This window comes from Cornus florida, unplaced genomic scaffold, assembly GCF_030987335.1.
Source record: "Cornus florida cultivar Cherokee Brave unplaced genomic scaffold, ASM3098733v1 CherokeeBrave_3.0.0_Hap2_Chr09, whole genome shotgun sequence".
Classification (NCBI taxonomy): domain Eukaryota; kingdom Viridiplantae; phylum Streptophyta; class Magnoliopsida; order Cornales; family Cornaceae; genus Cornus; species Cornus florida.
In genome coordinates this window covers 49,228,883-49,249,833 of record NW_026775579.1, presented here as the reverse complement: position 1 = coordinate 49,249,833, position 20,951 = coordinate 49,228,883, and the positions used below count along the sequence as shown (strand labels likewise).

The following is a 20,951-nucleotide window of genomic DNA, read 5'->3' as shown; positions in this document are numbered from 1 at the left end:
CTTCATGTCTTGCCTGTTGTAAAATTACAAATGCATTCTTTCTTTTCACAAACTCTTTTGGACATCCCATTCTTTTAATTTTCTCCAACAACATCCCACAAATTGCATGCTCTAAGGTAGAATGTAATGACAAGCCTCAATCTTTTGTAATTTAAAAAATCAAATTTCAATAATTGGATATTTCCTCTTCTGACAGGCCGAACATTCTAGGATCAGTGTGATTCTAGTATGTTGTGGCCTTGTGGATCATCCAGGATGTGATACCACTTTGTTTAAAATAGAGGGCTTGATTTACACAATATTCTCTAGGGCTCCGTTTGGTTAGATGGAAATAGCAAGAAAGGAAAAGAAATGGAAAATGAAAAGAAAAGTGAAGTGAATGAAAAGAAAATTGATTTTCTAGTATGTATTTGGTTAGGATGAAAATTTCTTCAAGAAAATTGTAGGAAAATATCATATTATAGTTTGGATACCTAAATTACCCTTATTTTATAAAATAATAAAATAATAAAAAAATTAGTAATAAAATATATTAAAAAAATGATAAAATTTTCAATTAATTTAGACCTTTTGAATTACTATTATTCATATATGATGAAAAATAACTAGGAATGGAAATCAAGTTAATTAAAAATTTATCAATGATAAAGTTGTTTGTGGACTTCAATTCTTTGAAACCTAGGAAAAAATTGTTGTTTCCAAATATAAAATGAAGTTGTTGGGTAAAATAATGTCAATGAAGTTGTTGGGTAAAATAGGAATGCTAAATAAAAAGACATGCTTTCACGGGAAAATAAAATTTCCCCGTGTTTTGTGAAGGAAACATTTTGGAGAAAATAAAGGGTTACAAGAATCCTAATTTTCTAGAACTTTTCTTTTTCTATCTAACCAAACTATAAAAAAGTTTTAAAATTTTCTATTTCCTTTCTTTTCCAGTTGATTCTATCTAACCAAATGAAGCCTAGGGAAAGATGTGGAGAGGGAGATAGACATTTTGGGAACCTTTAATTCCTCTTTAAAACAAATAATTAGAGCACATGGGTATTTATAGGTTAGGAAACAATTAACTACACATGTATCTGTCCAAGTACGTGTTCCTCACAATTAATACTTTCACTTCCCAATGTAACTTTTGAACTTGTACTTGAATTATACAAATACATAAATCCCTGGACGTTAAGCGTGTTTAGACTAATTTAGTAGAAACATAAAAAGAAGTACGACCTTCAATATAAAGATCAATTTTCAATCTGCAAGAATGATAAAGTCTCTGCAAGTCAATTGGGTATGGGAGCTAAAGCCAGACTGACAATTTCAGATTATTCATTTATTTTGTTTCAGAGTTCTGTAGCCAATGTTTGTTGGCCTACACACAATACATTCAGTAAAACTCTGCCATACTCAGAAAGCTTCGATTTCTCGGTATTTACCAAACACATAATACTTATCAAAAAAAGAAAAAGAAAAAGAAAAAAAGAAACCTACCAAACACATACACGCGACTTCTATACAAATTCCTTTTAATACTGGGGCATCAAATTAAATGTATAAAATTCATTACAAATTTTGGAGTTATCATGCCTATAACTGAGAGTGTATATATACGCACAAACAATATAATGTTTTGACTTGCAAATACACACACAAACAACTCTTTTTTACACTCTTGCATATATATATATATATATATATATATATATATATATATATATATATATGCAAGAGTGTTTGTTTGTGTGTGTATTTGCAGTCCTTGTGTCCATGTCCTGCTTTTTAAGACTTTCTCCATTGGCACATCTATATGGTGTTGTGGTCTCTTATGATTAAATAAACGAAGTTTTACCTTGACTACAATTTTAGAGAGACATGAAAGCAAAAATCCTATGGGCTTGCTTCTGCTATCGGATAAGAAGCACAGAGAGACTGTAGTGAGATGGTTTGGTGTTTTGATGATCCCTTCCTTGTTGACATAACTTCTGTATTTATTGTTGCCACTCTAGTAGATATTGATGGTATTCATTATTTGTTTTTGGTTCTCTACCTTATGGGAACATTGTTATTGCATGGTGACTCCTATTGGAGCGCTTAAGCTCTCTATTCTTTGTTCTCTTTTTTGTTGGGTTTTGGGGAGAAATTGTAAATCCATGGGGGAGATTGTTGATTTTTTGGACTCTTTGATGGTTTAGTGGCTTTTTAGCCTCGTGTAGTTCCTTGGGATGGGTTCCCCTTTTGAACTTTTTAAATACGTTTTTACTTATAAAAAAAAAAAATAAAACCAGACAATACATTCATAGGTCTCCTTCATCCTCCCTCTTAGAAACTGCAAATTTAAAAGAAGGGCTACTTTTTTTTTTTTGGAAATTATGGAAAGTAGTATCTTGTTTTCGGAAACAGAAAAGACAGGCCAGTTTGGTATCGTTTTTAAAAACGTTATTTATTTATTTATATTTTATCTAGTTTTCATTATTGGAAATCTCAAAAAATGATTATTATCATTATTTAAAAAATGTCCTTTTTTGGATCGTCTTAGTTCATTTTGGATTTTTTGAAGGAAAAACTTAAGACTGAAGAAGGGGTTAGTTTTTTTGTTTCTGAGTTGGGATAGGGAAAAGGAGGAGAAATTGGAGGAGAAGCAAAGAGCAGGTGAAATATGGGATGGTGACAGTGAGTAGCTTTACCCTACCCGTTCTTATTAATGCATTCCAAAGCTGTATTCTGTTACCCAAGTCTACAGCTTAGACAGAGTATGCATATAACTCATGTATCGAGTTAACATCTGGTCACAAAACTTGTGGCCATGTCCCACCCAAATATTACTATAATCTTTTGCTTGCTAAAAGGTTCAACTTCAGAACAATTGTGATTGTCTACTATAATTTCAGCATCATCCTAGTTTTGCTTAAATTGACCACTATACAAACCAGCTCAACAAATGATAATCAATAATAGTTGAGTTTAGCACGAAAATTTTGAGAAAATGATCCCTACAGCAAGTAGACACTTGAAACAGTATTTTGTTTGTCTTACTGTATGTTTAATGATGTAGTCTCCTTATTTTTCAAGTGGTCTTTATATCAATGGAGAGCATATTAGCCATGAATTTTTAAGCTTATTTTCTTTGTTCTTCTAATGGATTTAACTCCAAACGCTCACTTCAATTTGTAAACGTATTGTTTTTATACATATTATCCAAGCTTCAAGGTACGGGAAAATTTTACCTGAAAATTTCTTTTCTTTTCAAAATGTTGCAGCAAGTTTGGAGACATATTTGATGAAGAGTTCTTCATACATGCTCTCAAAAATCATGTGAATGTAGTCAAAGAACTTCCAGAAGATATACTCCAGCGATTTGACAATAATATAAGCAACATTGTGAATTTGAGAGTAAAAGCTTGGTCAAGTCCGACCTACTATCTTCAAAAGGTCCTTCCGAAGCTTGTTGAAATGGGGTATGTGATTTTCACCTTTTATTACTTGGGTTTGGCTTCTAAATTTTGTGATGCAACTACTTCAATTGAAAGATGATCTCAATTAATTATTTTTGAACTTGGTTCCCACGAAGGTTGTGCAACATATCATGATATTTTGTTGAAACTTTTACTTACCAAAAAAAATAAAAATTGTTGAAACTTTATTCAAATTTCCCTTGCTAAAAAATAAATGTAATTCTTGTATCAATGGATGGAAGATTTAGATGTTTGAAATTTAATCGTACTATGTGGAGAAATGCAATTCTAAATGGTATTCAAGAATGAGATTTGTGATTTATTCCTAAAAGGGTTGTCCCTTCCACTAATATTTGTTCAATGTCCTGATTGAGATATGATTCTTTCATGTTGGCTTTATATGTTTGTGGCGGTCCTTCATCAATGGTTAATAGATTTACAAATGCGTTACATTTATTTATTTTTCCTGCAAAGTTTGCAATTCAATTTGGTTATACAGGAGATTCACTAATTTTGTAATTAAAAAATATAATATGTACATCTTTCCTAGTAATTTTGAATCGCATAGAGCATGTCTTGCTAATTACATGATTTCTTCTTCCTTTTTCCTTTTTGGGTTGTTGTTTATTTTATTAATTAGAACATCTCCGTTTTACCTTCCCCCACGCCCACGGCAACAAAGAGGAAAGTGGACAAAATAATTTTCCAAATTCAGTTTCCTGACCAAATTGCAGTATGTATAATTTTAGGAAAAAATGATGACCCTCAATTAGCTGCTCATTCAATATTTCTTAAGAGAGTCTCTCTTGCACCTTTTCCTTTATCAAGGAAAGGAATATGTTTTGCTTTCTTAATTGCATTGATTATATTAATTTTTCCCCCTCCACCAGCGAAACCTTGGAAAATTTAGTTTTGCTCTCCCATGAAATACTTATATATTATTTTATATTCGTTGAGAACTCGAATTTAAACATTAAGATCACTAATTAAATTTATTTTGTAAATAGAATTTAACAAAATAATTAATTTTGTACATACTAATATAAACTCATTTTAGAAAACACTTTACTAAAGCCAATCCGGCGTGGCCTTTAGTAATTTACCTTATGAGATTGACTCAAAGGGATATCTAGCTCTCCATAAAGAGTGTGAAATTCTATATTCAGTGTTTGTGTTCAGTCCAGTGCTAGTCAACCAAGATATTATTGAGTCCACATATGTTTCACACTTTGGTAAGTCAAAACAGCTAGTATTGAAAAATGAGTTCACTAAACCTCTCCATTAAAAAAAGAACCATAAATTTAATAATGTAATGGGAGATCTCCCATTTAATAATGTTAAGAAATGGGTGACTTCGATCTCCCATTTACCTTGCCTAAGGCGTCCCTCCTAATAATTCTACGTGGTGGTTGTGCATTTTGCACAACATGTGCTCGGCCATTGAGCTTTATCATTATGCTATAGTTTAAACGTCCACCATCATAGACCTTATCCCATACAGATGCAGAAGTTTTAATTTTACTCAAATCCATCTACGTGTACCTATTCCAATTTCATAAATTCATAACCATGCATGAAATTCAAATCCTTTCAGGCCAAATTGGAACTTGTTGAAAGATATAAAAGTTGAAGAGAGAAATTAAACATGAAGAACAAAAGGATAGACACACAAAGCCCAAAAGGTTACATCACTTTTATTATATTTTCTCTTGATCTTTGTATACAATGATCACCTCTATTTATCGGTGAAAGGATACAAGTGATAAATATGGAAAATACATTGATGGAGGATTCTTAAAATCAATCCCATATATTACTCCAATCAATCCCATATTCTATCATAGGCTAAAATCACTCCTATGATATTCTCACAGCAATACTGTCAAGGAGTAAATTAAGGGTTTCTATAATAATATTCTCCAAGAGAACTCTTGTAAAGAATACCAAAGTAGCTTCTCTCGAATCATAATGATTGATATAAAGTTCGTGCTTATCAAAAGTTCAAATTTCGACTCATATACATTTTGTAAAATTTGAAATTTCAATACGAGCATGCTTTCAGACCCAAGATTTATAATATATTCATTTGCTTACTTGACATATTGCATATATGCCATTAAAACACCAAATAAAATATAATTTATGTATAAAATTAGTAGAGTGAAATCCTACCTTTGATGTTCTTAAGCTTATTTCCTCCTCTTTTCTCTCTCTTTTCTGATTTTGATTTTTTCTTCTTCTTTTGCTCTAGCTATTCTATCACTTTGTGGTTCAATCTCTATATATAAGCTGTCCCTCCATATACATGTATGTTGGATAATAGGAATCCTAGGTGATAAGGTTTCTTATTCCGTGCAAAATCATATGCTCACTTTTTACTGAAATTATGACTATATGCCCCAGTTAGAGCTGTAAATGAGCCAAGCCGAGGTTGGAGGTGTTTATATATATATATATATACACACAAGTGTTCGAACTCGGCTCGAACTTGATCGAGCCTAGCTTAGGCAAGACTGAACTCGGCTCGATATTATTTGGGCAAACTCGAGCTCGGTTCAGTAAGCTCATTTACTATTACCTCGCGATTTGCGTATATATACATACATGCATATACATATACAGCACAAGTATCTAATTGGTAAACACCATCTTCAACTTTTTTCATGCCTAAAATTAAAAAAGAAAAATGCAAATATCACTGTTGTTATCTTGAGAGAAGCTAAGATTGGATTCAGATGGTAGATCTATCCTTCTTGACCTTTGGGCAGTTGAGTTACTGCATGATCTGCATCATGATTTTGCCGATCGAGATAACCTTATTGGCATGGAGAGCTCCGCCTCTGGTACCTATGGCTACTGCTTGTGACAGCAAGGGTTCTTTGCATCGCGAAGAGAATGAGAATGAAAAAAGAGTAGGGTTACTCTGTATACCTTAAGGGCATATGGACTTGATCCTTTAAAATGATAATGGGCTGGGTTTTATTTTTGTAAGGTGATGAAACTAACAGTGTTGGGGTTGGATTTATATATAAGTATCTGAATGGTATAAGTGGGTCCGGGCCTTTTTTTTATGTGGGTTGTTCTAATATGACATGGACTCAAAACAAAATATTATATATATATATATATAAAATATTACAAGCTCAAAACGAGTATTTAAACGAGCTTGTTTGTGGGCATGTTGACAAACAAACGAGCCGAGTAGAGGGGTATACACCGTTTGGGCGAACATTTTGGGATAAAGTACGCATTTTCTATATTATGAGCCGGCCCTTGGGCCTGACCCTAAGTGTTTATTTTGAGTAGATTGTTGAATCGAGCTATAATAGTGTTGAAAATGAAAAACAATTTTGGTGCTAGCCCAGTCCTATTGCCATTTTGGGAGACTTTGAGATTTCATGTCGTGCTATTACACTCCCCACAAATATCTTGGACTTCAAGTAGGCTTGAGATTGGCTTGTTTAATAAACGAGCCTAAGAATTTTGTTTGAGTTTGGTTCATTTATTAAACAAACGAATACGAACCGAGCTCTTAGCGAGTCGAGCTCGATCTGTTTGTCGAACGCTTGCTTTATTTATAGTCCTAGCCCCAATTCTTTAGAAGACGTGTATGAATATATTTAAATGGTACTCCCTCCATCCCAAAAAAAAGTGTACACTTTTCCATTTTTAGCTGTCCCAAAATAAGTGTACCATTTAAAAAGTCAATGTAGTATTTTTTATAGCATTACCATTTTAACCTTATTGCATTGAATTTATAAAAAGTAAACCATCACATAACTAGGGACCCACTATGGATAAAATTGGTAATTCATTCACTATCAATACAATAAAAAAACACTAAAAGTCATTCTCTTAAAAAGTTAGATTCCCAAAAAGGGACATTTTTTTTTCGGATAGACGGAGTATAAACAATTTTTATTTCTCCTTTTGTCTATTTATTTTTTATTTTATTTTATTATTAATTTTTTTTTGGTGATGTGGCCTAACTTTGGTGGCGTGTCGCAACCAACCCAATGACACATTGATTAAGCTTTGTATGGGCCTATATAGTATTCTATTGTAGCCCGATATATTATGGCGTTTAGGGTTTGGAGTGGGATATGGATAGACACTGAAAATTGCAAAAAAGAGAGAACGAGCGAGAGCTAGGGTTTGGGAGCTGAAACTTGTAATGTCCAGATTTTCGCATAGTGAATTCTTCCATTGGATCTTCATTGTGGACGTAGGCTTTACTGAACCACGCTAAATCTTTGTGTTCTTTGTATGTGGCATTTTTATTTTCTGTTGTGTTTCTTGGGTTTGCTGCTTTGTCGTAGCATTCTTTTTTTTTTTTTTTTTTTTTTCTCTTTCTAGCCACAATCTAGTCTCTATGTGCATGACTTTTTCATAGGATAAAGTTCAAACTCATTCATATTGAAATTAAGATGCGAGGCTTAACTCTACTATTCAAAGGTTTGTATCTCCACTATTAGCTTCCAACACTTAACATTAAGGCTGTAAATTAGCCAATTACGTATGAAGCTGGGGATCAGTTTGGTTGCAAGCTGATTGAGATTCACTCATTAAGAGGAAGAATGACCTCAAGCTCATTTTTTAAAAGCTTGTTTTCTACTTATAAAAATAAAATAAAATAAAAAATAAATAAATAGATAAATAAAAACTCGTTTAGTATACACGAGAGCAGTCTGTAGTTCGGCTTGTGAATAGCTGTCTATATATCCCATGGGTCCATCATTTGCTCTCACTCTGATTTATATGGCCTACTAAACCCTAACTTCTTGATATGTGTCATTTCCACATCCCTTGAAAGTCTATTCAGCAAATAAGCCAGCCAACCAAACTGCCAGCCCCCTATTTATCCTATGAGCCAGCAACCAAATAGCCCCTATTCAGTGCATAAGCCAAGAACAAGCAGCCCCCTATTTGTCCCTTATTCAAGCAACCAAACAGCTCAATTCAACCCATGAACCGGAAAACAAACATCCTCATTCAGCCCATAAACCAGCAAATAAACAATGCCTATTCAGTCCATAAACAAGTGAAGCAAGTCGAGCTTGAGCGGAGTTTTGCAAGCTCATCATGGTCTGGGTGAATCCCGGACAATCTCAAGCTCCGTGTGTCTCGTTTCGTTTGCATCGCTACTTGACATCTTAAAGTGTGGAAATATAGGAAGATATGAATAGGGAATTGCTGAAATCTAGAAGAACAACTAAAGAGGTTTCATTAAGCTGGATTGGAAGTCGCATTACTTGTTAGTTGCCATCTTGAACTTCAGTTACATTTATGTGTGGTTAACAAATGACCTTTAGCCTTCTATTGATAGTTGCGTAGAGTTTTTCTTTCAGTATTTCATTGTCATCTTTTCTTATGATGTATAATAGTGGACATACCTCATTGCATGTGAGAGTTTACAGAAAATGGTATCACTGCGGGTAAGGTTGTGTCTTATTCTAATACCAGTACGCATATCTTTTGCTGCTTTTGGAGTTGTGCCAAAGGTTCTGCTATATAAGCTTACATTATATATGTTACCTCCTGTAATGCTTTAGAATAGTCAGTCTTTGTGTTGCTTCTGTCTTATAATCTTGGACTTGTAACACAGTGTAATAATTTCATTTGTTAAAATTCACGGTGCAGAGCTGTACGCATTGCACCTTTCTCTAACAGATTGGCTCAAGCTGTTCCTTCAAATATTCAAGGGCTTAGATGCTTGGCCAATTATGAGGCGCTTAGATTTTCAGAACCGATACGCGTGCTTGCTGAGAACATGGTTGACCGGATGGTTACGAATAGCTCCAAGAGTGGGGGAAAGTATATCTCAGTGCATCTTCGGTTTGAAGAGGTTATATTCTTTGTTTCTTTACTTTTAAGAATTTGGAATTCCTGAATTCTGTTTGCAAGTAAATCTTACATCATTATTCTCTTATTAAAGGACATGGTTGCATTTTCATGCTGTGTATATGATGGTGGTGAGGAAGAAAAACATGAAATGGATATTGCTCGGGAAAGAAGTTGGAGAGGGAAATTCCGCAAAAGAGGTCGAATAATAAGGCCAGGCGCAATTCGGATGGATGGCAAATGCCCATTAACTCCATTGGAGGTATGTGCCTCTTGAATTTTTTTTTATCTAGTGCCACCTTTCCTTCTGTCTCTGTATCATTATTATAGATATATATTATGTAACGTTAGTGTGTTTTTGTATATATATGGTAGTGTATATATTTTTGTATGCTATTTCATATTAACTTATGCAATTTAATAAAATACAATATAAAATATTATAGTATGTCTCTGTATATTGTTGTGTAGGATGTAAATAAATTTTGTGATTTATATAAGTAGGAACGCCAGTCTTTGGTTGAACATGAAAGATTCTTAGTATCAGTGGTGTGTGCTTTCATGCTTTAATTGAACTCCAAAAATGTATGGTATTTACCGTATTTTGCAATGATATTGCGATACGTATACTGCCAACAATCTTGTGAGCAAATATGGAGTGTGAATTCCTTAAGATATGCTATATTGTTGAGATATTGAGGTTTCTTGATAAATCACCAGATAAATTTCTGAAATGATACCTCATAGTGAGATGGATAATTCTTTTTCTTTTCATCAAGTATTCATTAAAGAGCACCCAAAAGGTGGACGTGGCCCAGAACAACTACACAGACAAAAACCTATTGCCAAGCTATCCTCAAGAAGACTAAAAAGAATCTCCAAAATAAAGAACTAAGTACAGAGAATTTACAAGGAGACTCCACCCCATCTAAGGATCTCCTTTTTCTCTCCCTCCACAAGGCCCACCTAGTGAGATGTATAATTCTATGTCAAGCTTCCATTCATGCACGACCTGTCCGCAAATATCTTGTTCGGATGACGAGATTTTGTTCCTTGAATATGGTTGCCTTAGGGAAATTTAATATATAATACGTTTTCATCTGAAATCTTAATCTAATAGTCACATTTGCCGATGAAGGAAACATGTACCATATAGACTATAGAGAACAGAACACACATTTTCAAGTAATACTTGCAAATTAATGTAGCAAACTTTTTACTGTGTATGTGATTATGTGTACATGTTACATGTGTACATGTGATGAGACAAAAGCCTTCAATATTCAATTGAAGAATTTAGACTTGACATTTGTGAAAAGTTAATTATGAAGCACGGATACAAATACAGAAGATTTCGTATACGATTATGTGTAAAATTCTTGAAAAAAGCAAATACTAATACAAGGATACATCAATATTTGTATATCAATATATGTATGTATATATGTAAGCATACATACATAGCTATAAAAATTAAAATTTATATGTACCTATGCATAAAATAAGTACATCTGTATAATTATATATATATATATATATATATATATATGTATGTATAAATTTAAAATAATAATTGTATCGTGACTAACATTTTCTCTTTTAAAAAAAAAATTCACAAATAAGTATGATGTCAAATGCCACATTTTAATTGTAGGAGTGATGTTGCATGTAAATAGATTTGGACTAATGCTATGTTTGTGAGCACCGAATCGACGCCTTGGTTTTGGAATTGGAGAAAATTTAGTTCAAAGTTTCAACTAAATTTTCTCCAATTCCAAATCCAAGCCGCCGATTTGGTGCTCCCTAACGCAACATAAGTAATTGGGCATGATATTTTAGGCTTTCAAAATTCTTCTTACGCGTTTTCTAAAAATTAGTCTATGAATATTATACTAGAAATGGTGTATTTTAATGTTTAGGACATTTCAGACACGTGGTTCGGATTATATGACAAGTGTTAGATATGTGTTCGAAATTTAAAAAAAAAAAAAAAAATCACTTTAAAGTATGGATCTGTTCTGAAAGTCCTGAACACATATCTGCAATTATCCGAGGAGTATTGGTATCCAATAAGGATACAATTGAGTTACTTCTTCTTATAAAAGTAGTGGTGCTTTATAGGTAGAAGGTAATTTTTTTATTCAAAAGAATATAGAATGTATTTATGTCAAAGAATTGTGAATTCATCAATCATTACTAAATATTGCTCACAAATATTATGTAGCAATGTCTTTTAATTTTGTGTGCATATGTATTGATTTAATATTTTCTGAAAATATTTAACTATTTCTTTTAATCGTAATAAAAGGATTATTTTCTTGAAATTTTATTACAGAAAACTGCCAAAATAATACTATTGGTCATCAACATTTTTATTACTTGTATGCATTTGAAACAATCACCTTTTTCCCTCGCACCATCATTCCCTTTTTGATATTAGATATGTTTTGCTTGAATACAAAGAGCTTATATCTAGACACGGTAAATATAAGAAAATATGGAAGGTGTACTATAGTCAAAGGAGGCACCGTGATTGGTGGATGATTTTGCTCCACCGTTATATAAAAATATTTATAGTTGGAAGGAAATTGACCGGATCACCATGATTGTGCAGGATTTTGCTCCACAATTATATAGAAATATTTATATATTTCAACAGATATATTAATTTATCGTCTTCCAAATATTAGAAATATAAAATTTACAATTCATGAACTTATTCCTTAAGCAGAATTGAATGGAAATTGCAGAATTTTAATTACTGAAATAAAATTGCAGAAATTTGAAATTTCTTCTGTGTTTTATCCCGGATTCGCCTTGAAACATGAATGCTTGTCTAAATTCTTTGGAGATTGAGAACTGACTTCATGAACGGGTAATTCTTCTTACCGAGACTTATCATCTCTAAATTATTGCTATACTAAAATTTATACTAGAAACTTTTGATACGATAGTTTAAAATAATTAAGAGACTTGATCGTTTGCTGATAATTTTTCCGATTGGATATTCATTGCTTTCATTTATCAAAAAAAAGAAAAGAAAAGAAAAGAAAAAGGATATTCATTCCATTCTTTTACACCTGTACATAAATCATTCTTTTCTATTTACATTTTTTGTTATTTCCTTTTTATTTCCTGGTTCAACTATGGAACTCTTTTACTTCTTGAGTTTCTTGTTTTGGTTTATTAAAACTGAAGATGGCTGTATGCATGTGAACTTGCATTAATTTCATGGGTTCCACCATTTAGAAATTCTCAACTAATGTAATTTGCTTCTGTAGGTGGGAATGATGCTTAGGGGCATGGGTTTTGATAACAACACCTCAGTCTATGTTGCGGCTGGAAAAATATATAAAGCAGAGAAATATATTGCCCCACTTAAACAGATTTTTCCACGTTTAGAAACCAAGGATACGCTAGCTTCTCCAGAAGAACTTGCTCTGTTCATGGTATAATGCTTGTCTGGTATATGCGTTCTACACTTACTTGGAAGCAAGTCTTTGTAATACCTAAATTTCTGCTGTAGGGGCACTCGTCTAGATTGGCTGCTCTTGATTATACTGTTTGCCTTCACAGTGAAGTATTTGTCACAACTCAAGGTGGGAATTTTCCCCACTTCTTAATGGGTCACAGGCGCTACTTTTATGGTGGACATGCCAAGACAATTAAACCAGATAAGAGAAAATTGGCACTACTATTTGATAGCCCCAAGATCAGGTGATGTGCACTGTAAATCTCTCTCTCTCCCCTTTTTTTTCCTCTGCTTGTATGGTGGCATCTTTCAATCTATATGGAACTACGGACTTCTAGGACGTAACGATAAATGTTTATTGTCATTCTACAATCCAATTGTTTTGTGTTGCATGTGTAGCAGAGAGAGAATCAGGTGGCTTATCCCTTGGGAGGTTGGATCCTCTATTATATAACAAAAAAACTGAAAGTGCTAAAAATCTCTACTATAATACTGCCCTTTCAACTGGGGTGCAGATATCTTTCATGCCTGGACTTGACAAATAGCTCTAAAAGAAGTGTGTTTCCCTAAAGCTTTAGTAAACATATAACCTAACCAATTTTTGGATCTAAATAAGTTGGAACATTCTTGTTTGCCACCGAGATAGTTTGCACAAGTGGCAGTGAACTGCAATATGTTTGGTTCTCCCGTAGAATATTGGTTTAGAAGCATTATTCATAGAAACTTGATTGTTTAAAAGTAGTGTCATGGGTGAGTTGCAACAATCCCATCTCCAATATCCACACACTTTATTCAACTTTTGTTACCACCATATTCTGAATCTTACTCTTCAACATAACCAAGTTTCCATCAACAAATGTGTAATATCCAAAAACTGAACTCCTAGTGATCTCTGATGTAATCTTTATTAAAATTATCCACAACACCAAGAGAACTAGATGATGTCTATAGACCTTTTCTTGAGGTCCCTCGAGGTAGCTTTTTTTATTTTTTATTTTTTCCTGGGTAACCCTCGAGGTACCTTAATATACATAACAACTTTAAAATGATGTTACACTGGGCTATGCATAGATTGACTAACAGCCCCAAACACAAAATTTGTGTTGTATAATAATTGATTATTGCAACAAAGCAAGCAAACCCAACAATCTATCACAACTAATAAGGTAGAGAGAGGGAGTGAGAGCATTTTTCAAACCTACTCGATACAGCTACTAGTGTGTGTGTATATATATATATGTATGGCAGACCCACTAAGTAGAGAGTGTTTGCAAGAGCAAGCTGATAGAGGGAGATAGTGTTTGCTTTCTATTACTAAATTCAGCCAAAGAGTCAATGCTCACATGTGCTGCCCATTACAATACTCATATAGATAGGCAAAGGTATGCCTTTGGTCACCACACAAATAAGATGACATACGTGGCCTCCTCATGTCTTGTGGAATGGTTGGGTGTGGACCGCACAAATTTACCATGTGTATATAACACTCTCCCTTGTGGTCCACTATATTACATTAAGATGATAATGTAGCCCATACTGAGGCACATGCCCTTGATGTGGCAATGAGACCTAACGAGGCCCCAGGCGCTCCTACAGAGGCCCAATTACCTAAAAATGACAATGTAGCCCCTACTGAGGCACATTATGAAATGGTTGCTCCTACAGTGGCCCAGTTAGCTAACAAGATAATGAAGCCCCTATCGGGGCACTTGATGAAATGGGCGCTTCTACAGAGGCTCAGTTAGCAGTGAATAGTGATAATGTAGCCCTACTAAGGCACATGCCCTTGATGAGGTAAATGTACCTGAAAATAATGAGATGTCAATGAATTATGAAAAGAGATGGAAATTTTTTTTTTGAAGTTGTCATGGACAACACATTCCCACTATGAAGCACCGACACGGCTCTAAGGGTAGAAGTACCGGTGTCGGACACGTGTCTGACACGGACACGCGTATCCCAGGCTTCGACACGTGTCCAATACGGCGTCCTGCATTTTTTAATATATTTGATGCAGCTGGACACCGATCGGACATGGCCGGACACCGATCGGACACGCATTGATCTGAACGGACACGACCTTCTCATCTCGGGACTGAGCTATTTCACCGTGCTTCTTTTGCCTGAAGTAAGGAAGAGGATGAAGAGAGCCAGAGAGGAAGAAGTTGAGAAGGGAGCCAGAACATGGTATCAAATATATATATATATATAAAATTGAAATCGAAATTGGTTTGATTTATCTATATAGATGTAAAAATTGTGAAGATAGAGAGACATAAGAGAATGATCGGAAACAATGGTGGTAGGACGAAGGCGTAAAATTAATTGCCTTTTGTGCTTATAGATCTGAGATCTGAGATCTCAAATTGTGAAGATAGCTAGAGGTAGGAGTAGAGAAGAGTGATTGGGGGAGAGAAAGAGGGGAAGGACAAAGGCGTAAAATTGATTGCCTTTGTGTTTATAGATCTCAGATCTGAGATCTCAAATTGTGAAGATAGCTAGAGGTAGGAGCAGAGACGTGATTGGGGAGAGAAAGAGGGCGGTAGGTAAGCTGTGTTATTGTGTTGTTTATATATATATATATATATATATATACATATATATACATATATTTTATTTTATAAATAGTGCTCTCTCTCTCTCTCTCTATATATATATATATATATATATTTAAATATTTACTATTGGCTTTATGTTTTTTTTTTAAAAAGATGAGTGGCCTAATTTAAATGAGTTGTATTTATTAATATATATAAGAAATTAAGTAAAAGTAAATATTTTTTATATATAATAAAAATTATATTATTATTTTATTGCCGTATCCATGTCTTGTCCGTATCATATTTTTTTGAAATTTGCCGTGTCGCCGTATCCGTGTCGTATCGTACCTGTGTCCTGTGTCCGTGTCCGTGCTTCATAGCATTCCCATATTAAGTTGCTCTTAATATAAATAATGAGGTTCCAGAACCTCAGAATGTCGATGGAAACATGATTGTCCATCATAGAAAAGAGCAATACAGTCTGCACCAACCCGTAGACATTGGAATAGTACCAAACACATATTACGTTATCTTCGTGGAACAATTGATATAGGATTATTCTATCCAAAGGAATCAAAATCCAATATAATTGGATATGCGGATGTTGGCTATCTCTCTCGATCACAAACAAGGTATGTGTTCACTTATGGAAACAATGTTATATCATGGCAATCTATGAAACATACAATGACTGCAACCTCCTCAAATCACCTTGAGATACTGGCAATTAATGAGGCAAGTAGGGAGTGCATTTGGTTAAGATCCAGGATTTAACATATTTGAGAAACATGTGGTCTCTCCTCAATAAAAGATAGCCCAACCGTATTATAGAAAGATAATGTTGCATGCATTGCACAGATCAAAATGGGGTTATATCAAAGGTGACAAGATTAAACACATCTCACCAAAGTTTTTTTATGCATATAAAGTCTAGAAGAATGGTGATATTGATGTTCAACAGATACGTTCATGTGGGAATTTGGTAGACTTATTCACTAAAGCACTGCCAACTACGACATTCAAAAGGTTGGTACATAACATTGGGATGTGACAGCTCGACGATCTTTCATGACGATCTACTATGACAACTATGCTTATAAGGGGGAGCAATTGATTGGAAAAGTATTGACATATATTGTACTATTTTTCCTTCCCTTAGGGTTTTTCCCACTGGATTTTCTGACAAGGTTTTAATAAGCCGGTTTTAACTTACGCAATATCATTTCCAGACAATCAAGGATATTGTACTCTTTTTCTTTCGTTATGGATTTTTCCACTAGTTTTTTCCTAGTAAGGTTTTAACAAGGCATATTCTTAGTGTAGTATAGGGGACCCCAATGGGGAGTGTTATATACACATGATACAAGTGTGTGGGGTCCACACCCAAACATTTATTTTTGATAAGTACACCCCCAAACATTTCTCACCTTACACTTGGACTTAAGAAGGCCACATATATCAACAAATTTGTGTGGTGACCAAGGTAAATTCCTATATATATGAACATTGTAATGGGTAACACGTGGTGAACATCGACTCTTTGACCGAATATAGTAATAGAAAATAAATTCTCTCCCTCTATTTGCTTGCTCTTTCTCTACTTAGTGGGTCTGCTATAAATACACACACACGCACACACATACTAGTAACACTATCAAGTGGTTTTGAAAAAGGCTTTCACTCCCTCTCTCTACCTCAGCTCTATATATTTATATTGTGATATTAGCTGTGATAGATTGTTTGGTTTGCTTGACTTATTGCAATAATGCTTGTGAAGACAATTTAGCGGCATTATTAAGGCGGTCAATTGGGTAGTCAGGAAATTGTACCCGTAATTTAATTATTTGGGCAAGTAGTCTAGCAAATGCAACATTGCGAGTCGAAAACAAAAAAACATGTGACTATCGTATTGATTCATCAATTAAGACCATGAAATAACGAAATAATCCACATAGTGGGTCAATTGGTCCATATATGTCCCCATGAATTCTTTGTAAAGAGGTTAGGGATTCAACAATAACCTTTGAATCAATTTTCTTTGTGAGCAAGTGGTACATGGATAATCACTTGGTAAAAGAACCTTTTGATCATTTAGTGAGTGTCCATGTGTGTTTTCAATAATTCAACGCATCATTGTAGACCTTGGGTGACAAGTCAATAACAGTTTTTGGTGTATCACAGAATATGATTCAATTGTTCTTGTGGGCGTATAATACAACGCGGAGAGAAAATTGGAAGTTTCTCCAATACATGCTTCTTGCATGAGGTAATAGAAGTAAAGCAAATGTATTCTACATTACCTTCACTTGTAGTCTCAATGTGATACCCATTATGACGTATGTGCTCAATAGGTTCCTAAATGTGCATTTCTGTCTCATATGGTAACATAATGTTGCCTCTTTCAGAGCCTTCAATAAGATCTGTGGGACCTGGTATTGTACTAACACTAGCCTCAGTCAATGTTAAGTGGGAAAGTATTTTCGATCTCGAAGGATTGTGTGTGTCGTTCCACTGTCTGTAACGCATATATCCTCACCACTAGTCAATGCATTGGTCAGGTTCATGCCTATTCATATATGCAAAAATCATATTTAGATGTTATAACCTTAAAAGAAACTTTTACATAGAGAAAATAAAAATATGCTCGAAATAACATATATGAAGTCATATGATAAAAAGAAAGTAAAACTAATTGGTGTGGACATCCCCATCACCAATCAAGTGACCGAGTTGGTCATCATAATTCTCAAAGAAATCTGAGGCATCAAGACTAGTGGTGCCAGTCAAATTCATTTATGTCTTCTTCCCCTTTTCATTTAACGAGGCTCGGTAAAGAGTAGCTAAATGCCAATGCGCACGACAAACACTTTGCCAATGCTCTTTTGTTCCACACTGATAACAAGCATTTTCATGTCCCTTGAGAGGCTGAGGCAAATCCTTCCCCTTTACTTGTTTCATCTCATTTTTGTCCCACCTCTGGAGATATGGTGTGAAATTATTATTATGACCTCTGCGGTGGTGGTAGCTATTTTTACCACGGCCATGCCCACGACCACGTCCTCGCCCACGACCGCGAAATGAGGCAGCATTCACTTCAAGGATCGGTGCCGATCCGATCGGATGCGATAGGTGATTTTTCAACAAAAGTTCATTATTTTGCTCTGCCACAAGCATGCATGATATTAGTTCTGAATATTTTGTAAATCTGCGCTCTCGATATTGCTGCTGTAAAAGAACATTTGACCTGCGGAAAGTGGAGTATGTTTTTTCTAACATGCCCTCGTCAGAATTATTCTCTACACGCAACTTTAAAGTAGAGTTGATTTTGAACACGGGCGTATTATATTCGCTTATTGTTTTATAATCGTGCAACCGCAGTTGGATCCAATTAGATTGAGCTTTTGGGAGGATTACGGTCTATTGGTGATCATGTCTGTCTTTTAAAATTTTCTATAAATCAAGTGGGCCTTTAATCGGGAGGTTTTCAGTTTTCAATTCCTCATTGATACGTCGGCAAAGGAAAATCATTGCCTTTGCCCTATCTTGCAGACATATTACTTTTCCTTCTCTAATTGTACCTCCAAGATTCATTGCATTCAGGTGAATCTTAGCATCGAGAATCCACGATAAATAATTCTTGCCCGAAATGCCAAGGACAACAAAATCCAGCTTTGTAAGGTTTGACATTGTCTATATAGGACAATAACATATTTTAGAATTATTTAAATGGATATATAAATAAATTTGAATTTTCTTACCCTTTGATGTGAGAAAGAAAGATATATAAGATCTTCTTTTTACTTGGTTAGAGCACTCGCTGACAACGTGTTGAATAATAATTGATTATTGCAACAAGGCAAGCAAACCTAACAATCTATCACAACTAATATCACAATATAGATATATAGAAGAGCTGAGTTAGATAAAGGGAGTGAGAGCCTCTTTCAAACACACTTGATAGAGCTACTAGTTTCTATATATAGAAATATATATGTATGGTAGACTCACTAAGTAGAGAGAGAAAGAGCAAGCTGATAGAGGGGAGATAGTTTGCTTTCTATTACTATATTCAGCGAAAGAGGTCGATGCTCACCACATTTGCTGCCCCAATGCTCATATATATAGGCAAAGGTTTGCCTTGGCCACCACACAAATATGTTTTGACATACGTGGTCTCCTTATGTCAGTTAGGTTGGAAATGTTTGGGTGTGGACCCCACACTGGGTGTGGACCCCACACACTTATAACGTGTGTGTATATAACAATTTGGCAATTTAGTTACATGTATAAGGTTTCCTCTAATTTCTTCTTGGATCATCAAACAATTAACATCTATCTCTCAACTTTTACAATAGGATTCTTAGGGACTTCAACTTCTGCCCTCACAGACCTGTCTATACCCGAAGAGTGGTAGCACAATTCTTATAAAAATGTTAACATGATATGTCTAAACCAACTACTTGCTTAATCATATACCACTATAACGTTAAAAGTTCACTGCTGTGGTTCAAAATAGATTTTCGTTGAGATTTTTTCTTTGAATATACTTCAAATATTTGTTTTTCACTCAATCACACAAGCATCTTCCTTTTCAAGTCTTTATATTGAATCTTCTAACCGTATCGTGTAAATCTGTTAAAAAACAATTTATATTGACTACATAGTGTCAAATCTGTTCCCGTAAGGCTTCTTTTGCCTCCATTTCATAATGTTGTTTCGTATCAGTTGTGGCATCATAATATGCAAGGATGCATACTCAATTCATGCATATGTTTTGCAGATGGGAAAACTTTAAGCGCCAGTTACAAGATATGCTTCATCATAACGATGTAAAGGGTAATGAACTGAAAAAGTCCAGTGGCTCACTGTACACTTATCCCATGCCAGATTGTATGTGTAAACAAACAGAAATTAGTAATGAGAACAAAACACAGACCAAACTTACTTGAAACCCTAGGATACAAGATATCCCAGGTGATCAACGTTTATATAATCCATTCTTTTATGTGTATTAAAGATTAGAAATTTTGAAATTTTTATTCTTTTGAGGTTCATAGGCTCACATGTAATTTGTAGCGTAGTACTTGAAATCTTTTTGTATATTATACTGTAACAACTTTTACGAGATAAAATTCTTTCTAATGTTTTACTTTAAAGATATATTGTTGCCTTTTTTGCTTTGGTGCACGATTCATATTTTGATGCTTTGCTGGCATTTTGCAGAACTAAAATCAAACTAAATATAATTTTGGTATTGTGACAAGAAAACATTAATTTTGACAGTCGAACTGTCACGGAAGTGAGTATTTATAGGCAATAGTTACTGCTCATTGTTCCGTATCTATATGATGTATCCATGATCAGGATTGTCTAGGATGAAACCAAGTGGAGATCCAAGCCGTCTGATGTTGAAGACTTGGCTGGTGGTTTTTTTTTGTTTTTTTATTTTTTTTGTGGTGGTAAGTAGCTGGTTTGCTACAAGTAGTAGGAAAAAATTTAATGGCAGCTGATTAAATTGACGTGGATTGGACACCGCTGTCTTTAATTTGATTGATAAATAGTAGGGCTGCAACTCGGGCTGGCCAGTCCGAATTTACTCGAGCCCAACCCGAAATTTTCAGGGCTTGGGCAGTGTTTTTCTGTTCTAGGTCT

The 20,951-nt window shown here is 34.4% G+C and overlaps 1 protein-coding gene across 1 annotated transcript in view; it reads left to right on the top strand.

Moving 5' to 3' along the window:
• The window catches only part of LOC132273853 (O-fucosyltransferase 9), a 32,437-nt gene extending 11,978 nt beyond the window's left edge, over positions 1–20,459 (top strand). Inside the window, exons 5-10 of the mRNA XM_059774938.1 lie at positions 3,252–3,449; positions 9,087–9,291; positions 9,382–9,549; positions 12,569–12,736; positions 12,814–13,004; positions 20,080–20,459. Of these exons, the coding sequence (XP_059630921.1) occupies positions 3,252–3,449; positions 9,087–9,291; positions 9,382–9,549; positions 12,569–12,736; positions 12,814–13,004; positions 20,080–20,248 (1,099 nt within the window). The 3' untranslated portion in view covers positions 20,249–20,459. The remainder of the gene's footprint in view (positions 1–3,251; positions 3,450–9,086; positions 9,292–9,381; positions 9,550–12,568; positions 12,737–12,813; positions 13,005–20,079) is intronic.
• The last annotated feature ends 492 nt before the right edge of the window (positions 20,460–20,951 follow it).